Below are 21,841 nucleotides of genomic sequence, written 5' to 3'. Positions count from 1 at the left end.
GTTTCTGTCTTTAGGGGTAGTTAGATCTTAGGCTGTGTCGAGGGGTCTAGGGAGAGTTAGGTACCCCCCACGGCTACTTTTAGTTGCGCTGCTAGGTTCAGGGTTTGCGGTCAGTACAGGGACCACCTTCTCCAGAGTATGTCTCATGCTGCTCCAAGGCCACCAGATCATAACAATATCCTGTCACTTGCTGTGTAGCCAGTAAAGGCCTAAGTGTCCCAGGGCGCGGGAGCGCCACTTATCCCACAGTTTGCATCTCGGCTTCAGGAAAATGGCCGCCGCGATCTCCATCTGTGCACGCGCGGCATCCCACGGCCATTTTCCTGAAGCCCCGTGCAGCAGAGCACTCCATCTGCGCACGCCCGGCCCCAGGAAGATGGCCGCCCCCACCGATGACAGGGGTAATAACGCAGATCGCGCGCTGTTTCTTCACGTGCGCGCAGTGGATTCGTAACTTGGATATGCGCACACCACTATGCCACCAACGGAAAGCTGGGGAAGAAAAGAGCGATGTCACCACGCCCACCTGACCTGACCAGCCTGATTGACAGGCGAAAACGGCGACTTTGGTAATGTATTTCGCAGCATAGGTGGGGAATCAGGGTACACTACATACACTATTGTAACGCACAGCGCAGGCCCTATTTAACAATATTTTTATCTCAATCTGAAAAAACGGGGTGACAGGTTCCCTTTAAGAAAAATTAAATATCAATATCAGGTTGCTATAAATAAAGAGTACTATAAAAAATGTAAACAATAGATCATTAAAAAATAAAGAGTGCAGAGTGCAATCATCTCCATTATTATAAATATAATACCCAAGTTGATGGTATATAATGTATTTAGGAGGAACCTAAAGAGGTACTAACTAAAGTCTAAATAAATAGCAGCTACAATGATTACATAAGTGCTGTTACATTTAAGCCTTATCTGTGGAGTGAGATGGCAAGAAAAATAGTCAGGTAGCCAGGTCAAAGAATAGTCAGGTAGCAAGGTCTGATCCTGGAGTGGAGATAAAATGCAAAATCAGAATACACAAGAGTAGTCAGTAAAAGGCAGGGGCCACAACAAGAAACAAATACACAAGCCAGGAGCTAAGCACAAAGGACTGAACCAGAGGAGAATAAGGCTGTATCTGGCAGATTCTGTCAAAATGTTCCAAGATTTAGTAGGATGTGGTGCTTTCCAGTTGGCTGAAGTAGGGAGATGATTACTAAAGATGGACAGGGCACACATACTGTCAGACTGAATGGTACTACAGGTCCCGGGCACCCTAATCTTAGAGCTTCTGGTTCAGACGTCTCCTCCATCACCAGCGCCACCTGCAAAATGAATAAGGCAGCTCCTGGTAACAGAACCAGACATCACAGGAGCAGATCCCATAGGAGATGGAACACACCATTTGCAGAAGCCCTAATATGACAAAATGGCAGAAAACCAGAGCAGTAGAAATCCCCATAAAGTGACTCCATTTTGGAAATTATAACCCTCAATGAATTAATCTATAGAAGTAGTTGCAATTTTGACTCACTTTCCTGAAATTAGCACACAATGGATGTTGGAGAGTGAAAATTGCAAATAAACCATTTTATTACCCAACACACAGTGCCCAGATTGTGTTCCAGGAGACACACACACACCGTAAATTAAGTGGGTTCTTCTCACTATAGTAATGCCAAATACATGAAGGCAAAATGTGATTTAGGCACACTGCAAGGCTCAGAAGTGAGTGGAGATTTGACTTTGGGAGAGTGAATATTGCTGGATTGGTTTTTGGAAGCCATGTTGCTTTTCAAGAGCCTTTGAGCCACTAATAATAACTAATAACTTCTGTTTTTCCATCGATAGATGATGGACCTGAGTTGGGGCTTGTTTTTTATGGGATGTGTACAAGATTTTATTGGTATAATTTTCGCTTACATAACATTGGTAGCTTTATATTCCATATTTGGAAGGCAGAATGAACAAACAGTTGAACACCATGCTCCACTGATTCATCCTATAAGTTTTTCTATTAGACTGTGAACTGTCGTTGTCTTGGTGAATAATTCAATGTTTGTACATAACTTGCCATTTTTATGAACAGTTTACGTATAAATGTTCAAAAATATGAATTTCAAGGATTTTATTAAAAAATAATAATGTTTGATCCGTTAAGTGCCTCAGAGGTGAAACGATCCATAGAAGGTTTTGTGGCGGATCATGCATCAGACCCCACATCTCCTGCGATAAAATGGGAGGCTCTGAAGAGTGTCTTGAGGGGTGTCCTTATCTCCCACGGTGCCCGCCTCAAGAGGATCCGCATAGCAGAAATAGCTGATCTCTCTTCTAAAATATCTAAACTCGAGTCACAACATAAACAAGACCTTTCTCCAGCTACCTTGTGAGATCTAGCCACGGCCAGACAAAAATTACTCACAATTCTGGATCAGAAGTCCCGGTGTCTTAGGGAGAAAATTAGGAGCCGTTTTTATCATTTGGGAAACAAGAGCGGCAAATTCTTAGCAAGGGCCTTACGCCCAAGAGGTCCGCAGACTTTTATCCCATTCATAAAAACCGCCATGGGTAAGATAGCACATAGTACACGGGATATATTATCCAGCTTTCATGATTACTATAACTCCCTATATAATATAAAAGGTCACTTTGGGGATCTCCCGACTCACTTGTTCCATGATAAAATAAAATCTTACATTCAATCAAATAGGTTGCCCGCGGTCTCGGAGGAGTGCCTAGTGGGTCTGGAGGAGGACTTCTCATTAGAGGAGGTCACCTCAGTAATTGGAGACCTGAGGTCAGGAAAAAGCCGTGGTCCTGACGGCTATTCAGCAGGGTTTTATAAGCAATTCTCGGACCTTCTGGGCCCTCCATTTCTGGCCGCGTGCAATTTTGTTGCCTCGGGGGGGTCGTTTCCCCCACAAGCTTTAGCCGCCCATATAACAATTGTTCCAAAATCAGATAAGGATCCCTCCCTTTGTAGCAGTTATCGTCCCATTTCACTCATCAACATAGATGTCAAAATATATGCCAAAATGATCGCTAAGAGATTAAATGGTCTCTTGCCTCATTTGATTAATCAAGATTAGGTAGGATTCGTCCCGGGAAGAGAGGCCAGAGATAATACTATTAGATCCATTTCGTTGATAGACAGAGCAAACAGAACAGGGGACCCCATGTGCTTATTATCAATTGATGCCAAAAAGGCATTCGACAGGGTGGATTGGGATTTCATGTATCAAACCCTAGAGGGTATTGGATTAAAACGGAAAATGCTGAGGAGCATTATGGCCCTCTACGAGTCCCCATTGGCGCAAATCAAAGTTAATGGCTCCCTGTCGGACCACCTCCACATTCGAAACGGTACAAGACAGGGGTGCCCTCTATCACCCCTGTTGTATGTACTAACCATGGAACACTTGGCCAATGCGATTCGCAATAATATATCAATCAAAGGGGTGCAGATCTCCTATGGAGAACATAAGTTTGCTCTATTTGCTGATGATGTGCTTATGTATATCACCTCGCCCTTAACCACTATACCCAATGTCTTATTGGAGCTGCATCGCTTTGGCCGATTGAGCAATTTTAAAATTAACTTACACAAATCGGAAATGCTAAATATCTCCTTATCCCCTGAATTAGTCTCTCAACTACGATCCTTCCCTTTTAAATGGCGCCCTGACTCCCTCAGATACCTGGGTATAGCTCTGACTGCCAAGACGTCACAGCTGTACGAAACTAACCATAAAGTGGCCCTCCGTAAAGCTGAGCTTGACCTGGAGCGTTGGAATAAATTGCACTTGTCCTGGCTTGGTAGGATCAATACTATAAAAATGGATCTATTGCCACGTCTTCTCTATTTCTTTCAGACCATCCTTATGGTTCTGCCTGCTTCCTTCTTCTCCAGACTCAAATCGGCTATCACAAGATATATTTGGTCAGACAAGCGACCTCGCCTATCATACTAATTACTGAGCAGACCTAAACAAGAGGGAGGTCTGAGTCTGCCTAACTTCCTGCTCTACAATTATGCCTCCATCGGAACCTGCCTACTAGATTTATATCATAATAAATTTTTAAAAAAGTGGGTGGACTTGGAGACGAAGATTTCAGGGGTCAATCCCAGAGTTAACATCTGGCGGGGGGGGAGCAGGGGGGTGCCGGGGTTCAGGGGGGGAGCCTTCCCTTTCTTACTAGAAATCTGATTCTTTTTGTCAACCGCAATCATCTAAAGCTTAATTTGTCATCAATACCAGGTCCCTTGACCCCGATCTCTGACAATTCAGATTTTCCTGTGGGCCTGGATAAAATCATATTCCTTCATAAGCAAAGGGATAGCCATCCAATAGTTTATGATTATATTACCCCTTCATCTGTAAAGCCTTTGCACTCCCTCTTTGAGGGTTTAGAGATCCCGCCTGGGGTATGGCTACTTTATGAACAAATCAAAAGCTATGTTCTCAGAGTATCCAAACAGGTCGACCTATTCCGGCCGCTTACTTCTTTCGAGTCGGCGTGTCTGGGTGGGGACTCTCCATCACACACAGTATCACTCCTGTATAAAATGTTCCAGGGGCACCAGATATCTACATTAGATCCTCCTGCTTTCTTTCAGAAATGGGAAATCGACTTGAATAAGTCGTTAATACCAGATGACAGGAATAGGAGTCTTCTCTATACACTTAGATCCTCACTGTGTGCGGACTACCAAGAGAGAGGTTATAGACTTCTGGCTCAGTGGTATAGATGCCCAGACAGCATCCACACTATGTTCCCAAATACCCCAGACACGTGCTGGAGATGTTAGAGGGAGAAGGGATCGTACATACACATTTGGTGGTCTTGCCCATGCATTAAAGGTTTCTGGGAGGACGTTTTTAACCTACACAATAAGCTATCTATGCACAAAGCCCGACCCACAATAGAGGTGGCTCTGCTATCTATCTGTGAGCTTTCCATAGTTAAAATTAAGAAAGGCCTCCTCAGACATTTCTTGACAGCTGCGCGTAACTTAATACCTCGCTACTGGAAACAGACGAATACCCCTTCAAGATCCGAGCTTGTGGTGGAGCTGAACCACCTCTTTAGAATGGAGCAACTGGTTGGTCAGGACACCGGGACCTTGGACAAGGTCCTAAACATATGGGCCCCTTGGATAATGTTTAGGGAGACCGCGGGTCTGGCTGCATGGCTCAGCGGAGTCTCTGACTCAAATCTTTAATTTTTTCAAATTGTACCCCTTGGGTTGTGAATTAATAAGCACTGATTTTGATTCCAGGCTGAGTTGGATGGGACAGCGGAGATCGGTTCCCCCCCACCCCACCTTTCCCCTCTTGTCTCTTCTTTTCTATCTGTCCCTCCCCACTTTCTTCTCTTTGTCTGTTAATTGTTGTATGGGTTATAAAGGTGTTATGGCTATGATTAGGAATTAATTTGGATAATTTACTCCAGTGATATATCTGAGCCTAGCTTGTAGTGGAAAGGGGGCACCACGGATCGTGGGATACCACCAGGACCTGAGACATATGAGCATACACAAAGAGAAAAACAGACAAGGGGATCACCACAACAAGGATATGGCAAAAAATATATATACACAGCTTTATTGAAATATATATACAACAGGTCAGACCGTCTTGTACACACCTGTCGTTTCTATACTTTAGGCAGGTTTGTGTATTTGTATCCTTTATTCAGCACTTGTTGTGCAGGGATTAATATGTCAATGTGGGCTTCACAGTTTGTTATCGTGTATTCACACTATCAGCGGTTTCTTTCCCATTTGTAGTACCCAGGGGAGTGCCTAGGTAGCTTGGCCTATATATATCACTCTATGGCCATTCTGGTTCTATGTTAGTATATCATGTGTATATAGATCGAGTCCTATGTGGGGTACGGCCGTATTAGGGGCTGTTGTGTATAGCATTTGTATGCTTTTTAAGTTTTTTTATATGTCTATGTGTTTGTTACCCTTTCTTGTATATATATTTCAATAAAGCTGTGTATATATATTTTTTGCCATATCCTTGTTGTGGTGATCCCCTTTTTTAGGACCTTGTCTGTTTTTCTCTTTGTGTATATCTGAGCCTAGCTGTTAGGGCTTGTTTTCACTTGCGAGGAACACGTCCGTGTCTCGCATGTGGAAACGAAGCTCTTGTGCCGGCACTCCGGAGCAGAGCATGCGGCTCCATGTGTTGCTATGCGGCTGCACGCTCCGCTCCGGAGTGCCGGCACCAGAGCTTCGTTTCCACATGCGAGACACGGACGTGTTCCTCGCAAGTGAAAACAAGCCCTTAAACTGAGTTCCGGAGATGCAGATCAACACTGTGACTATGACTGTAGGCATATTCCGCCATCATTGGTTACAGCAAGAAGATAACGGAGTCATGGTGTGGGATTATAGAGTATTGTTTATTATATTTTCTTTTGGTTACAGTGTTAATAACTCAAATGTCATTTCAAGTTGTATCATTTTGCTATTATCTTACTTCTATGGTTTTTGTAAAAGTGACTTCATTCAATAAACTTGATTTACACAAAAAATAATAATGTTTTATTTTTGGCAGATGACTGTACCAGGAGATCAGAGGGACAGCTGACATGTTCAATTTTTAAATCAGATGATCTTGAGATCCCACAGTATACAATTGAAGTGAATGCCATTACTCCAGATATACCATCAACCCTTCACAGCAAAGATCTATCCTCTGATCCTTTCAAACAGGTCCTGTCTTCCGATTCATTACCGACTACTAATGAAAATCAAAGTCACAAAATAAACATTAAAAAACAAACTGCTCCTAAAGCAAAGAAGCCATTTTCACGTTTAGAATATGGAAATAGTTTTCTTAAACATCAAAAAATTCACACAGCAGAGAATAGATTTTCTTGTTCGAAGTGTGAGAGATGTTTTAACAAGAAATCAAGTCTTGTTAGTCACCAGAGAACTCACACAGAGGAGAAGCCTTTTTCATGTTCACAATGTGGGAAATATTTTAATCGGAAAGCGTATCTTGATGGTCACAAGAGAATCCACACAGGGGAGAAGCCTTTTTCCTGTTCAGAATGTGGGAAATGTTTTACAAATAAATCAAGTCTTATCAAACATCAGAGAACTCACACAGGGGAGAAGCCTTTTTCATGTTCAGAATGTGGGAAATGTTTTTACGATAAATCAGAATTGGTTAATCACCAGAGATCTCACACAGGGGAAAAGCCTTTTTCATGTTCAGAATGTGGGAAATATTTTAATCGGAAATCGCATCTTAATAACCACCAGAAAATCATCCACACAGGGGAGAAGCCTTTTTCCTGTTCAGAATGTGGGAAATGTTTTACAAATAAATCAGGTCTCATCAGACATCAGAGAACTCACACAGGGGAGAAGCCTTTTTCATGTTCAGAATGTGGGAAATGTTTTTACGAGAAATCGGATTTGCTTAATCACGGGAGATCTCACACAGGGGAAAAGCCTTTTTCATGTTCAGAATGTGGGAAATATTTTAATCGGAAATCGCATCTTAATATCCACCAGAAAATCCACACAGGGGAGAAGCCTTTTTCCTGTTCAGAATGTGGGAAATATTTTTCACAGAAATCAGATTTTGTTGTTCACCAGAGAATTCACACGGGGGAGAAGCCTTTTTCATGTTCAGAATGTGAGAAAAGTTTTACCCGGAAAGACCATCTTGATAGCCACCAGAGAACTCACACAGGGGAGAAGCCTTTTTCATGTTTAGAATGTGGGAAATGTTTTACCCGGAAACAGCATCTTAATAGCCACCAGAGAACTCACACAGGGGAAAAGCCCTTTTCATGTTCAGAATGTGGGAAATATTTTACCCGGAAAGATAATCTAGATAGCCACCAGAGAACTCACAGAGAAACAAAGCTTTTTTCATGTTTAGAATGTGGGAAATGTTTTAACCGAAAACCGCATCTTGACAACCACCAGAGAACCCACACGGGGTAGAAGCCTTTTTGATGTTCAGCCTATGGGAATGTTTTAAGTGGAAAGATAATCTAGATAGCTACCAGAGAACTACCACAAGGGAGGAGATTTTTTTTTCTGTTCAGAATGTGGAAAATGTTTTGTGAAGAAATAATATCTTCTTAGTCACCAAAGAATTCAAACAGTGGAGAAGCCTTTTTCATGTTCCGAATGTGGGAACTATTTTAACAACAAAAAGCATCTTAATTAGTGATGAGCGAGTGTAGTCGTTGCTCGGGTTTTCCCGAGCACGCTCGAGTGACCTCCAAGTATTTATGACGGCGTGGAGATTTAGTTTTCATTGCGGCAGCTGAATGATTTACAGCTACTAGCCTGCTTGATTACATGTGGGGATTCCCTAGCAACCAGGCAACCCCCACATGTACTCAACCTGGCTAATAGCTGTAAATCATTCAGCTGCCGCAATGAAAACTAAATCTCCGAGCAGTCATAAATTCTCGGAGGTCACCCGAGCGTGCACAAGAAAACCCGAGCAACGAGTACACTCGCTCATCACTAATCTTCATAGCTACCAGAGAACTCACACAGGGGATAAACCTTTTTCCTGTTCAGAATGTGGAAAATGTTTTGTAAAGAAATTATAACAAACTTGTCACTCCTTGGCCTTGCTAAAATGAAAACACTCATATTTACCTCCTGTGCTGTCGTTCTAGGAGTGTCCGGACTCATGTTCCCGAGATTCACTTGAGGTTGGTGCATCACACGGATCCAGCTCCTAAGCAGTTACTACTTTACTACCCCTACTTGTGGATGTATTGAACAAAAGGAAACCAGTGTTGCTGCTGCTCTTTGACTTCCTCTTGATGTTTGATTTGTCCTAAGTTGGGGATAGTGATGCCAGCACTGATTGGGTGCAGGGATCACATGGCTTAACAACCTTACATGAGCCCCGGGAATGCAAACGCTGACACCACTAAAACGGCTTCAGCATGGGAGGTTTGTATAAATGTTTTTATTAATTTTTTTTTAAACTGTAAATTTTTATTAAATTTTACATAAATTGAAAACAAAAATCCAAGTAATTACACTCTGAACATTTTCCAGAAGTCAATGAAAAGAACAAATACAGAAATCGAAAGGAGCCACAAGTACAGAAGACAATAAACTGAAATATGTATAGGGGAACACTTTTCCTGGCGGTGGAAACTAACATGTTAAATGATTAATTAAATGTCAATAAATCTAAAGATATTTGTCAGTGGAGAATGATTTAACACCACCTTGAAAGGGCTCCATCTATTAACTATTTGATGACTAAACCACACATAGAAAGATAAGACAAACAAGAGGAGGGGGGGGGGGGTAGAGGTAAGAGTCCCTACGGAAAAGAGAAGTGAAACCCCTTGTCGCTATTCTGCGGCCAGAAATAGTCCCACGGGGCTCAGACTGTATCAAATCTGTTCACACTCGCTCACAGTAAGGTAGTCATATATTCCATCCTGAGAATCTCAACAATTCTATTCAGTAAATGTTGATATGAGGAGAGAGGTCTGCTTCCAGTGTAGGGCTATCAAGCACCTAGCTGCAGTAAGAATGTGGAGTAACAATCTAGCTGAATTCCTTCCCATCACCCTAGGAGAAAGATAGCTGGGTCCAACTCAACCTCCATGAAAAGAAACCTGTGGATTAAGGATCTAATGTCTTCCCAGAAACCAACAATCTCCAGGCAGGACCAAAAAATGTGATACTAAGATCCTACCTCCAAGCCACAACACCAACAGAGGTTTGAGAGCTGAGGATTTAGTCTTTGGAGGAGCTCTGGGGTATGATACGAGAATATCAGAATTGTATACGTATTCTCCTTTAAAGAGTACATATAGAACATTTAGCCACCTTCTCCCAAATGTGCTACCAGGTCTGGGGCAAGAGTCCCCTACCTAAAATAGACTCTCCTCTGCTCATGAATGAATGTTTAAATTTTTGACCTCCTTAAGGGCTATTTATAATCCTACATATTTCTGAGATCAATCCTTTAGTTGACGGGCCTCTTTTGCAAATCCTCTCAAAATCAGATGGTAGAGACACCTTTGACCCTCTGTATAGCGATAGAGCAAGATGTTTAATCTGCATGTATTAAAAGAACTCCCTATTAGATATGGTAAATCTAGATTTAATATCAAACGAAAGGACCTCCAGCATGTCCCTCTCTACCAGATATGCAAATCTGAACAACCCCGCTGAGATCGAAGGCTGGACAATCAAAAGGTCCATGCTGTTTGGTATTAGTGGTTGCTAAAATATATCATTGGCGAATTGGGAGAAGACAGTTTAAACCTTCATACACGATAGCCAAACCTCCCTCGTAAACTGCATAGTACCCAATAACAAAACTGGAACCTTAATAGGTTTAGCTTTCCATAGTAGGGGATATTGGATGGATTGGGGCCAGACATAATTTTTCTATTTCCGTCCATTTGTTAAAAGCCAAAAGAGAGGCCCAAGAGGGGATTCTATGCAAATGGGCCACCCCACAATGTCAGGAACGGAAAGGCCCCCCTTTATGGGAGATGAGGACAAGATGAGGACATTCTTAGAAATCTGGTGACTCTTACCATTCCAGATGAAAAGGCAATTTAATTAAGGCCAGAGGAGCTCTGTATAGTGCTTTTATGGCCGTTAAAACGTCATCCAAGATACCAAAAGACTTCAGTCATAAATAAAAAAGACCAGTTTAGACAATCAAATGCCTTTTCTGCATCTAGGCTCAATATAAGGGTTTGTACATTATTTTTATTGGAAAACTCTATCAAGTCTATCACCCTTCTAGTATTGTCCCCACTCTGATGAAAGGGGACAAATCGCACCTGATCCTTGTCAATATGTCGAGACCGCCAACAATTAAGCCTATTGGCCAACAGGCAGGTGAAAATTTGTAGATCCAAATTTAATAGGGCTATTGGATGATAGTTAGAGCAATCCAATGGATCCCTCCCAGCCTTAGAAACAAGGATCAGATAGGAATGTAACAGTGATTCCAGAATGGGGGAACGATACATAAAGGAATTGAACATCCTGATCATATGGGGAGTAAGCTCCTCTGCAAAAGTTTTATAATACAAATACGTCAGCCCATCCGGAACAGGGGATTTATGCAGGGGTAGATCTTTTCAGATGTCTACAATTTCCTCGTTAGTAACTGGTTGGTTAAGAAATGTTATAACTTCTGGGGGAACCACTGGAAGGTCTAGACCTACAAAATAACTTTGCAATAGGTTGTCTCTAGCATCCTCATCTAGGGGAAGGGTATCCTTCAGGTATAATTTAGAATGGGGATTTATATATATTAATGGCCATTATTATTCCATAGGAACGTTGTTTCCAGTATACATTTTATGTATGGTCTATTATATTATCACACCTTCTATCAGGAGATACTAAGGGGCTGCTTTGTTATTTATGCAAATTGGTACCGTTAGTCTTATTGCATTCTATTGTCATTCTCCGACTTTGATGTTGCTCCCAGCTGTCTCATATAGAGGTCTCATTGTTTAAATATACTGTTTTTTAAAATATTTCTTATTAAAATATATTTTTATTGAACTGGTTACTTTTTGCTTTAGCCTCTTTTTCCCCGTATTATTCTGGTATGGGAAAGTTGGTTTATTATGACTACTGTGAGGTATGCACAATACGGTTTGTGGACATATGATAAAACTAGGTTATATAATTTGCAGTAGAAATAAAAAAATAAGTTTGAGATTTCAGCTGGATTATAATGAATCGCACCGTCACTCCCCCTAAGAGCCTGGGGATTAGAAGACAAGGCCTTCTCCTTCAACTACCTAGCAAAAAATATATGAGCCTTGTTACCCTTTTCATAATACTTCTGTTTTGTATATAGGAGTAGTTTATCTACCATCATATAGCAATATCTTTTGGCCTATTCCTAATCCTCACCACCTTCCTCAATACCCCTAAAGAGGGTGAAGCTGCCAGTTTTCTTTCAACTTCCCTAAGTTGGGAGGTTAGTTTCTCATATTCAAAGTTAGCATTTTTTCCATTCTGGAGCCCTCCTGTATACAATAACCCCTCATCACTGCCTTGTGGGCTTCCCACAGAACTGAAGTAGAAGAAACTGAACCCTCGTTAAGATAAAAGAACTCGGTAAGACGGCCCAATAAGGTCTTTCTAATAGAAGGGTCTTTAATTAAGAACTTGTTCAGACTGCAATGACAGGCCCAAGAGTGAGGTTGATCAGATCTAAGATCTAGCACAACCGTGGCATGATCAGACCAGGTAATTTGATCCATCTCCACTCTTTACAAGATATCCTAAGAGATATGAAATTAACAAAAAAAATAATTCTGGTATGAGAATGATGGGGAGGGGAATAAAAGGAAAAGGTCCTTTCTTCAGGATGATCTATCCTCCATAGGTCAAAGAGAGAATTAGCCCTAATTAATTTCCTAAAGTCTAATGCTAATAATAATAATCTTACTGTGTTGTGTGATGGGGGCCTATCCCCAAGGAAATGCCTATTGAATACCTCTGAAAACGGAATATTGAAGTTCCCTCCAACTAGCAAAGTCGCTGGTGGAAGCTTCTGTATGAGGGAAAACACTTTCCGTAAAAAACGAATCTGCCCTGTATTTGGGACATATAGATTACATAGGATAATGAGCCTGCCCCTCAGAGAAGCCTTCAGATCAATAAATCTACCCCCAGGGTTGATATGTGTCTTATTCACCTGCCAAGGGTATGATGAAGATATAAAAATTGCTACTCCTCCCCTCTTACTATTATTAAACGCTGAATAAGACTCAGGAAAGGAGCTGAGGGCAAACTTAAAAGTTCCAGTATTATCGTAATGAATTTCCTGTATAAAGGCAATATCAGCTTTCTGAGACTTCAATTCCCAAAAGGCAAGCTTCCTTTTTCTAGGGGAATTGAGACTCCTAACATTCATTGATACTATACGAGTCATGTTGAGCAAGTGAAATACATAAGCAGTAAACCCCAAATGTCTCCCTACTCAGGCTTCTCAGCAGACATTGATTATCTGATCTCTTCAAATATTTTCCTTTCATCCCTCCAAGAGACTGTACCTGAACAAAAGGGAAGGGTGAACACAGAAGGGCAAGGAAAAGACAGGAACAGACGAAAGAACAGATGTGAACTTTAGTAACATAATTACCATAATTCTCCTGGCCCAGGACTATTCCTGTGGTTCAAACTGAACCAACCATGAGTGAGAACTTCAACTAAACCCCGGGGAAGTTACCAAGGGGGGAAGGGACTGGGCACAAAGTCCAAGCCACTCAGAGGCGAAGCAAAAGAGGAGTTAAAGGAAACCTTCTGAAAAAGAAAAATATAGTTCCTTTCCAAAAATTCAGGACCAAAGCTCCCCCAGGCCACTAATAATGAAATCATTCTGCAAAGCATTTAAGCAGCTACATAAAACTATATTACTGTCATGAATGTGCCTGTACTGGCTAAATCTTTTCTTCTGGTTCCTAACTGGGGGTGGAGGTGCACCCACAAGTAGCGGAGCAACCAGTCCTCATGCTTAGGGATCTGCACCCCATAGCTTCACAGAAAGCTAACAGGTCTTCCAAAAAGTGCAGAATTGCCGAGTTTCCCTCCTTGTGAGCAGTCAGTGCAAAGGGAAAATCCCATCTGTACGGGATACGGAGGTCTTTTAAACAGTCCAGCAAGGGTCTGAGGACCCATCTTTTCTGTAGCGTGAAACAGGACAGGTCCGGGAACAGCTGAACCAAAGTACTAGAATATGTTATCTCTTTCTGACTCCTGGCCTTTGCCATGATCTTTTCCTTAGTCTCATGTAGACAACATAATATCATGGGGGTATGGAGATGACATGACACTTTAGACTGTAGGGCCCAATCTGCTCTGTCAATTTTGGTACGCATTAAGGGAGGATCTCCGAGTACTGAATTAAAGATTACCTGAAGAAGTGCTTTGAGATTTTCTTGATCCTTAGATTCTGGGACGCCCTAACCCTAATATTACACATCCTTCCCCTATTATACAGGTCTTCTAGTTGAACTTGTAAATCTCTAACAGTCCTTTGTTGTGAAATGGTTAACTGATGGAATTCAGTAACATGAGAACTGGTGGTATCATGGTCCCCTTCTAAAGAGTCTATGCTGCCAGATAGGTGCTGCAAGTCCTGTCTCACACAAGCAGTTTCAGACCTACAGATCTCTTTGACTTCTGTAATTAGTGACTTAAAGTCTTCCTTGGAAGGAAATTGAGAAAGAAGTCTCTTCCAGGATGATAATAAGAGGGAGCTCCCATTTGACTCTCCTCCTCAGAGGACTCCCCAGTGTAATCACTTCAAGACCTTGCATTATTAGCAGTAAGAGCTATATTGGGGGAAGCCCCCACTCTTCCTTCCCGGACCATTCCAGCCTCACACAGGGGTGTCTTACCTCTGGGGGGGCTTTGGAGACTCAGGTGTACGATAGTGGAGTAAGGGGGAGAGGTATCCACTCACACCTCTCTGCGGTGATCCGTCATCTTGGAAAGGATGATGACCCAGGGAGCTCTCCCTGAGCCTGCCTTTGCTGTGATGTACCTCCAAGCTGTGCCTTCTCACCCCCCTCAGGCATGCACACGCCAAGAGATTTCTGAGAATCCTTTCCTCTTGTACCTCCTGGAACAGCCTCCCGGGGCTTCAGGAAAATGGCCGCCGCGATCTCCATCTGCGCACGCGCGGCCTCCCGTGGCCATTTTCCTGAAGCCCCGGGAAGCAGAGCGCTTCATCTGCGCACGCGCGGCCTCAGGAAAATGGCCGCGCCCACCGCTAACAACAGGATTCACCCAGCTCTGCTGCATACCGGGCTGCTGCATCACCTCACCGGAGAAAGGGACCCAGCTTACTGCGCCTCCTCTGCCCCCACACCTCTGCCGCCGCACCTCTGCCGCTGCACCTCTGCCACCGGACCTCTGCCGCCACGGTAAGCCTGCATTGCGACTATTAGACGCACCCCCCATTTTCCCCCCTTTTTTGGGGGCGAAAAAGTGCGTCTTGTAGTCCGAAAAATACGGTATATATGTTATTGACAAATTGTACAAAAACATAACAGACAGCCTTATAATTAAATGAGAAAGGAAAATTACTTTAGAACCTACTGTATTTTTTTGCAGTACAAGACACTTTTAGCACTTTCTGCGACAGAAGAACGCTGAGACAGTGTCCTTCCTGATCACTAAGAGAACTGTGCTCTCTACTCCAGCCCCACGCTTATCTTGCAGATTGGTGCAGAGCAGGATAGGAAGGTACTGGGACCTAGACAGAGCCTGCACATCCTGAGTGAGCAGCTCAAGCACCTTTCACATCGTGTAATCAATCACATGACTTGAAAGGAACTACAAAATTGGGTAATGTATGTACAGTCTATGTGCATAGTTAGTAGTGTGTATGTAAATGTGCATATGTAGTAGAGCTTTGCGTGTGTTTGTAAATGTGTATAGGTAGCAGAGCTATATGTGTATGTAAATGTGCATATGTAGCAGAGCTTAGTGTACATCTGTCCATGAAGCAGTGTTGTGTGTGTATATATGTGCGATGTAGTGTGTTCAATAAAATTAGTGATGTGAAGCTATACAGTATATGAATAAAACACATGGTGCAGAAAAACATTAACAAAAGATTTATGGTATTTTTCAGACTTTTTTCCCCCAAATTTGGGAGGCAAATGGGGGTACGTGTTATATTCCAACCATAGCTTACTGGATAGGTGGGGGTCACAGAATACAGGGTCGCTACTGCAGGAAGCCGGTGACAGCAGGAGTAGGGCAATGCTGCGGACCCCAGGATGGGAGGAGGACGTGTATCAATGGTGCGAGGCTGTGGGCCCTGGGTTTCCAGAAAATGAAAGCAGTGAGGCAGGAGAGGAATCCTCGTTCTACCCATTGATTTCCCAGTAGTGGGCATCAGGAAAATGAATCTCAATCAACGCATTTTCCTTCTCCATTTTACTGTATTGAAGTATTGAACACTTCACCAATTTACTAAATAAACCTATTTCTATTGCTATTGACATGAAGTTCTTGCCAGAATTCCACACAAGAAACCTCTCATGATGGGAAAAACCAGTCAGCTGTCTTAAGACCTTTGCAAACTTTTTGTTGCAAAGCATGCTGATGGCGTTGGTTACAAAAGTATTTCTAAACTAGTGAAGATTCCAGTTGCAGCAATAATTTGATAGTTGAAAGAACATTTCAATTTCACCATGAATCGGTCACTATCAGGTTTCAGACAATTTCATGCAGAGGAGGGAAAAGAATTATCTAAAAAGTTGTCCAAGAGCCAAGGATTACCTGAGAAGAGCTACAGAAAGACCTAGACTCAGAAGGAACAATTGTTTCAAAGAAAACTATATGTAATGCTCTCAACCTACACGACATGCAGTCTTGCTCATCACACCAGACTGCATTGTTGAACAAAAAGCATGTTGAAACACGTTTAAAGTTTGTTCAACAACATTTAGACCAGTGGTTCTCAACCTTTCTAATGCCGTGACCCCGCAATACAGTTCCTCATGTTGCGGTGACCCCCAACCCAAAAAATAATTTTGGTGGCTACTTTAAAACTGTAATTTTATTAGTTATGATTCGGAATGTAAATATCTGATATGCATTATGTATAGAGGTAATACAGAGATCACTGGTGACATTATACACAGGACCTCTATATAGTATACAGTGTATAGTGTCAGTGTATAGGTAACACTGACTCACCAGTGACGTCTCTAGGTGAAGTCCTTCATCTTTCATCCAGCACAGACCGCCATCATTCCTTCCAGCCAGGACTCGTTTCTGCAGGAAATAACAGTTATCTAGAGCTCCGCTTGCAGAACACATTACTTAATTTTTCACAACTTCTACATTACACCACATGAAGATGAAAAGGCGATATAGTGTCACTCTGCACAGTAACAGGACCGCCCCCCCATTTAAAACAGTATACTCAAAAAATAAAATAAATACATCACTGCAGTAATAATATCCCTTAATTATCCCCTATTATGCCTATGGTAACACTATTCCCCACCCTGGCCCCGTTTATCTCATTCCTGGCTCCAGCCATATGTTCTCGCATCCTGCCCTCATGAGTATCCATTCTACTCCATATGATCTCCCCATCCTGCCCCACCAGCCTCCATCGTATCCGTCCTGCCCCATGATCCAATCCTGCCCCGTGTCTCCAATCATGCCCCATATCTACATTCTGCCCATGCCTCAAGTCCTGCCCCCAGTGTGTCCAGCATATTACCCCCATGTTGTCCAGCAATCTGCCCCAGTGTGTCCAGCATATTACCCCCAGTTTCCAGCATTGCCCCAGTGTGTCCAGCATATTACCCCCAGTGTGTCCAGCAATCTGCCCCAGTGTCCAGCATTGCCCCAGTGTGTCCAGAAGTCTGCCCCAGGGTCTCCAGCATTGCCTCAATGTGTCCAGAAATCTGCCAAAGGGTCTCCAGTATTGCCCCAGTGTGTCCAGCAATCTGCCCCATAGTCTCCTGTATTGCCCCAGTGTGTCCAGCAATCTGCCCCATGGTCTCCAGTATTGCCCCAGTGTGTCCAGCATTCTGCCCCATGGTCTCCAGTATTGCCCCAGTGTGTCCAGCAATCTGCCCCATAGTAGTCTCCTGTATTGCCCCAGTGTGTCCAGCAATCTGCCCCATGGTCTCCTGTATTGCCCCAGTGTGTCCAGCATTCTGCCCCATGGTCTCCAGTATTGCCCCAGTGTGTCCAGCAATCTGCCCCATAGTCTCCTGTATTGCCCCAGTGTGTCCAGCAATCTGCCCCATGGTCTCCTGTATTGCCCCAGTGTGTCCAGCATTCTGCCACATGGTCTCCTGTATTGCCCCAGTGTGTCCAGCAATCTGCCCCATGGTCTCCAGTATTGCCCCAGTGTGTCCAGCATTCTGCCCCATGGTCTCCAGTATTGCCCCAGTGTGTCCAGCAATCTGCCCCATAGTAGTCTCCTGTATTGCCCCAGTGTGTCCAGCAATCTGCCCCATGGTCTCCTGTATTGCCCCAGTGTGTCCAGCATTCTGCCCCATGGTCTCCAGTATTGCCCCAGTGTGTCCAGCAATCTGCCCCATAGTCTCCTGTATTGCCCCAGTGTGTCCAGCAATCTGCCCCATGGTCTCCTGTATTGCCCCAGTGTGTCCAGCATTCTGCCACATGGTCTCCTGTATTGCCCCAGTGTGTCCAGCAATCTGCCCCATGGTCTCCTGTATTGCCCCAGTGTGTCCAGCATTCTGCCCCATGGTCTCCAGTATTGCTCCAGTGTGTCCAGCAATCTGCCCCATGGTCTCCAGTATTGCCCCAGTGTGTCCAGCATTCTGCCGCATGGTCTCCAGTATTGCCCCAGTGTGTCCAGCAATCTGCCCCATAGTAGTCTCCTGTATTGCCCCAGTGTGTCCAGCAATCTGCCCCATGGTCTCCTGTATTGCCCCAGTGTGTCCAGCATTCTGCCCCATGGTCTCCAGTATTGCCCCAGTGTGTCCAGCAATCTGCCCCATAGTCTCCTGTATTGCCCCAGTGTGTCCAGCAATCTGCCCCATGGTCTCCTGTATTGCCCCAGTGTGTCCAGCATTCTGCCACATGGTCTCCTGTATTGCCCCAGTGCGTCCAGCAATCTGCCCCATGGTCTCCAGTATTGCCCCAGTGTGTCCAGCATTGCCCCCAGACAGTCAGACATAAAGAAAAAAAAAAAAGTAAAATCCTCACCTCTCCCGTTCCTAGCGCAGGTCCGGTGCAGCCAGTCAGCGTCTCTCCGGCTCTGCGACGCTCAGGACAGAGAGGCAGAGCGGCGCGCACAGTAGTGACGTCATCGCGCCCTCTGCTCTGAGACGTCGCAGAGTCAGAGGACGCTGCAGCTGCCGGTGCCGCAGGAACCAATAGAGGTGAGTACTAGAGCGGGGGCGGGGCCCGGGGGTGGGGGGAGCTGGCCCTGGTCGTGGCGGCGGACGGCGCCGCCTGAAGATTTAAAGGGGCGTCTTTTTTTTTTTTTTTTTCTTCTTCTCCCCCCTTCCTACGCCACTGGTGGCGACCCCTGTGTTTTGGTCGTTCGACCCCCCTCGGGGTCGCGACCCCCAGGTTGAGAACCGCTGATTTAGACAATAATGTGAAATACTGGGCGAATATAGTTTGGTCAGATGAGTCCAAAATGTAATTATTTGGATGCCATAATACACACCATGTTTGAAGGCTAACATACATTGCCTAACACCCCCAAAAACATCATACAAACAGTGAAGGAACATGTTAAAAATGCTTATTTTGTATATTTATTCACAGCTCTTTAACAGATGCAATACTCTAAAATGAAAATATCATGATATTTCTTATAAAAAATGTAGTGGTTTATTGGATTGTCCACCAAAAAGCATCATTGCAACAAAACATAAAATAGGTGAAATAGTTACAAAGAGTTTGTCCATATCAAAGTTAGTTCCCTACCTTTCCTGAGATTCTGAATGGTAAATGGCGTCTGTCTCTGACACGGAGCATGGTAGAAGCCATCGAGAAGCACGTGGCTAACTCACATACCAGCTGTTCATTCCGTATGAAGTCTTTGTGGAGTCTGAAGTCCGCAAAGAGTGAAGAAGAAGCCCCCCAAGTGACAGCCCCCCTCCTGTGAGTTGTGGATATATATATGTCCCATAGAGCATGTGTTCTCTCTATATGGTGTTAACTTTTACTCTGAGCTAAATATACAGGAATAGCACATGTAATGTCAGCGAAACCTTCCATGCGGCTCAGTACAGAATTGAGTGTAATAATAAGTCAATTATTAATATTTAACAATTTCCCTTTTGAGGATGACAGACATTAATTGGAACCCTCAAAGTAGATATATTGATAAAATCTTTCTTTCCTTCTTCTTTGGTAAAATAATTTAATGTCCATAATACTAATAATTATTGTTTTTATACGTACTCAATAACAATGATATGTAAATTCATGTTATGGTAAGCCGTGACCAATATTCATATAATATGTTATACTTCCCTATATCTAAATTGAAGCATCTCATGTCCGATTATCAACATCTAATGTCATCTGGTCTTCATCTTGATGTCTTCTGTCTTCTTGGTTCTTTTAAAACTATCTGTATTATAATTCTTTTGAAATGGCATGTAGATATTGTAGAGACCGTGTATCATGTGTCAATCAAAGTCCATAAGTTTAAATGTTGATAACAAAACAAAATCCATAAATGAAATGAAGCTTTAATATCTGTGCAGTGTCACCTTTAAAGACCTGGACTTACATTGGCCTTGGACATTTCTGGAATCCTCCATGTCATCCGCACTGGTCTTGGAACAGGTGTGACATCTTTGGTCAGCAAAGCAAGGGTTAAAATGACTCTTCCTTGCTAAACATAGCACCATAACCAGTCCTTAGTCCTAATGCACAGGACACATGTCAGGGTTGTAGCTTTCTGACAATTACCTTATTGTTCATCAGCTTCCATTGAAGCTTTGCAGGTGATAGGAAACCACTGCAACGTGATAAAAATCTGATAACTCAGTTCATTTTAGCATCATAGGATCATCATCCTCTTCAATTGTGGTTGTCAGTTTTGATACTGCAATCATGGTTGTCAGTAATGGATGCTGCAGTCGTGGTTGTCAGTGGTAACATGAATTGTAAATGACACAGTCTATTATTACTCAGAAATCATAGCATTGTTAACTAGTGGAACTTCTGGATAGCAGCTTTTTCTTCTTGCAACTTTTAAGAATCATTTAAATTTAGAAATATGAAAAGTCTTTATTAATGTAACTCCAGTATCTTGATTGAAGTCTTCATTCCCTAATTCAATACCAAATCTGGTAATTTTCCTAACCTATAATATCACAGCGTACCATAGCAATCAATAATATGCATATAATTATTATCAGAATATTAATATCGAATTCATATATGGAAAAAAAACAATAAATGATAATACATTATTAACCATACTAGATGGTGGCCCGATTCTAACGCATTGGGTATTCTAGAATATGCATGTCCACGTAGTATATTGCACAGCCCACGTAGTATATTGCCCAGCCACGTAGTATATTGCCCAGTCTCGTAGTATATTGCCCAGTAACGTAGTATATTGACCAGCCACATAGTATATTGCACAGCGACGTAGTATACAGCACAGAGCCACGTAGTATATTGCCCAGCCACGTAGTATATTGGCCAGTCACGTAGTATATTGCCCAGCTACGTAGTATATTGCCCAGCCACGTATGTCACAGGTTAAAAAATAAAAAATAAACATATACTCACCTTCCGAGAGCCCCTTGTAGTCCTGTTGTCTGTGCGGTGCAGGCGGCAGCTTCCGGTCACAGGGTTGGTATGAGGTCGCGGTCACATGACCGTGACGTCATGGCAGGTCCTTCTCGCATACCATCCTTGCCACCGGAACCTGCTGCTTGCATGGAGCGGTCACCGGAGCGTCGTGAGGAGCGGGAAAAGCGGCAGAAGGTGAGTATATAATGATTTTCATTTTTTTTGTTATTTTTAACAGATATTTTTACTATTGACGCTGCATAGGCAGCATCAACAGTAAAAACTTGGTCACACAGGGTTAATAGCGGCGGTAACGGAGTGAGTTACCCGCGGCATTAACCCTGTGTGAGCGGTGACTGCGTGGAGTATGGAGTGGACACCGGGCACTGACTGCAGGGAAGTAGGGAGGGACTAATCGGACTGTGGCCATCGCTGATTGGTCGCGGCAGCCATGACAGGCAGCTGGGGAGACCAATCAGTGGCTTGGATTCCATGACAGACAGAGGCCGCGACCAATGAGTATCCATGACAGACAGAAAGACAGACAGAAAGACAGAC

The 21,841-nt window shown here is 43.3% G+C and overlaps 1 protein-coding gene across 1 annotated transcript in view; it reads left to right on the top strand.

Annotated features, from left to right (window-relative positions):
- LOC138666417 (zinc finger protein 585A-like) overlaps nucleotides 1-21,841 on the top strand; it is a 77,935-nt gene that overhangs the window by 40,617 nt on the left and 15,477 nt on the right. The window contains exons 7-10 of the mRNA XM_069754640.1: nucleotides 6,570-7,974; nucleotides 8,120-8,203; nucleotides 8,523-8,583; nucleotides 8,668-8,703. Coding sequence (XP_069610741.1) covers nucleotides 6,570-7,974; nucleotides 8,120-8,203; nucleotides 8,523-8,583; nucleotides 8,668-8,703 — 1,586 coding nt within the window. The remainder of the gene's footprint in view (nucleotides 1-6,569; nucleotides 7,975-8,119; nucleotides 8,204-8,522; nucleotides 8,584-8,667; nucleotides 8,704-21,841) is intronic.

The sequence above is a fragment of the Ranitomeya imitator genome, chromosome 2, assembly GCF_032444005.1.
Source record: "Ranitomeya imitator isolate aRanImi1 chromosome 2, aRanImi1.pri, whole genome shotgun sequence".
NCBI classification, from domain to species: domain Eukaryota; kingdom Metazoa; phylum Chordata; class Amphibia; order Anura; family Dendrobatidae; genus Ranitomeya; species Ranitomeya imitator.
Note: the sequence above shows the minus strand (reverse complement) of the source record. Positions and strands in the feature narration are given on the sequence as shown.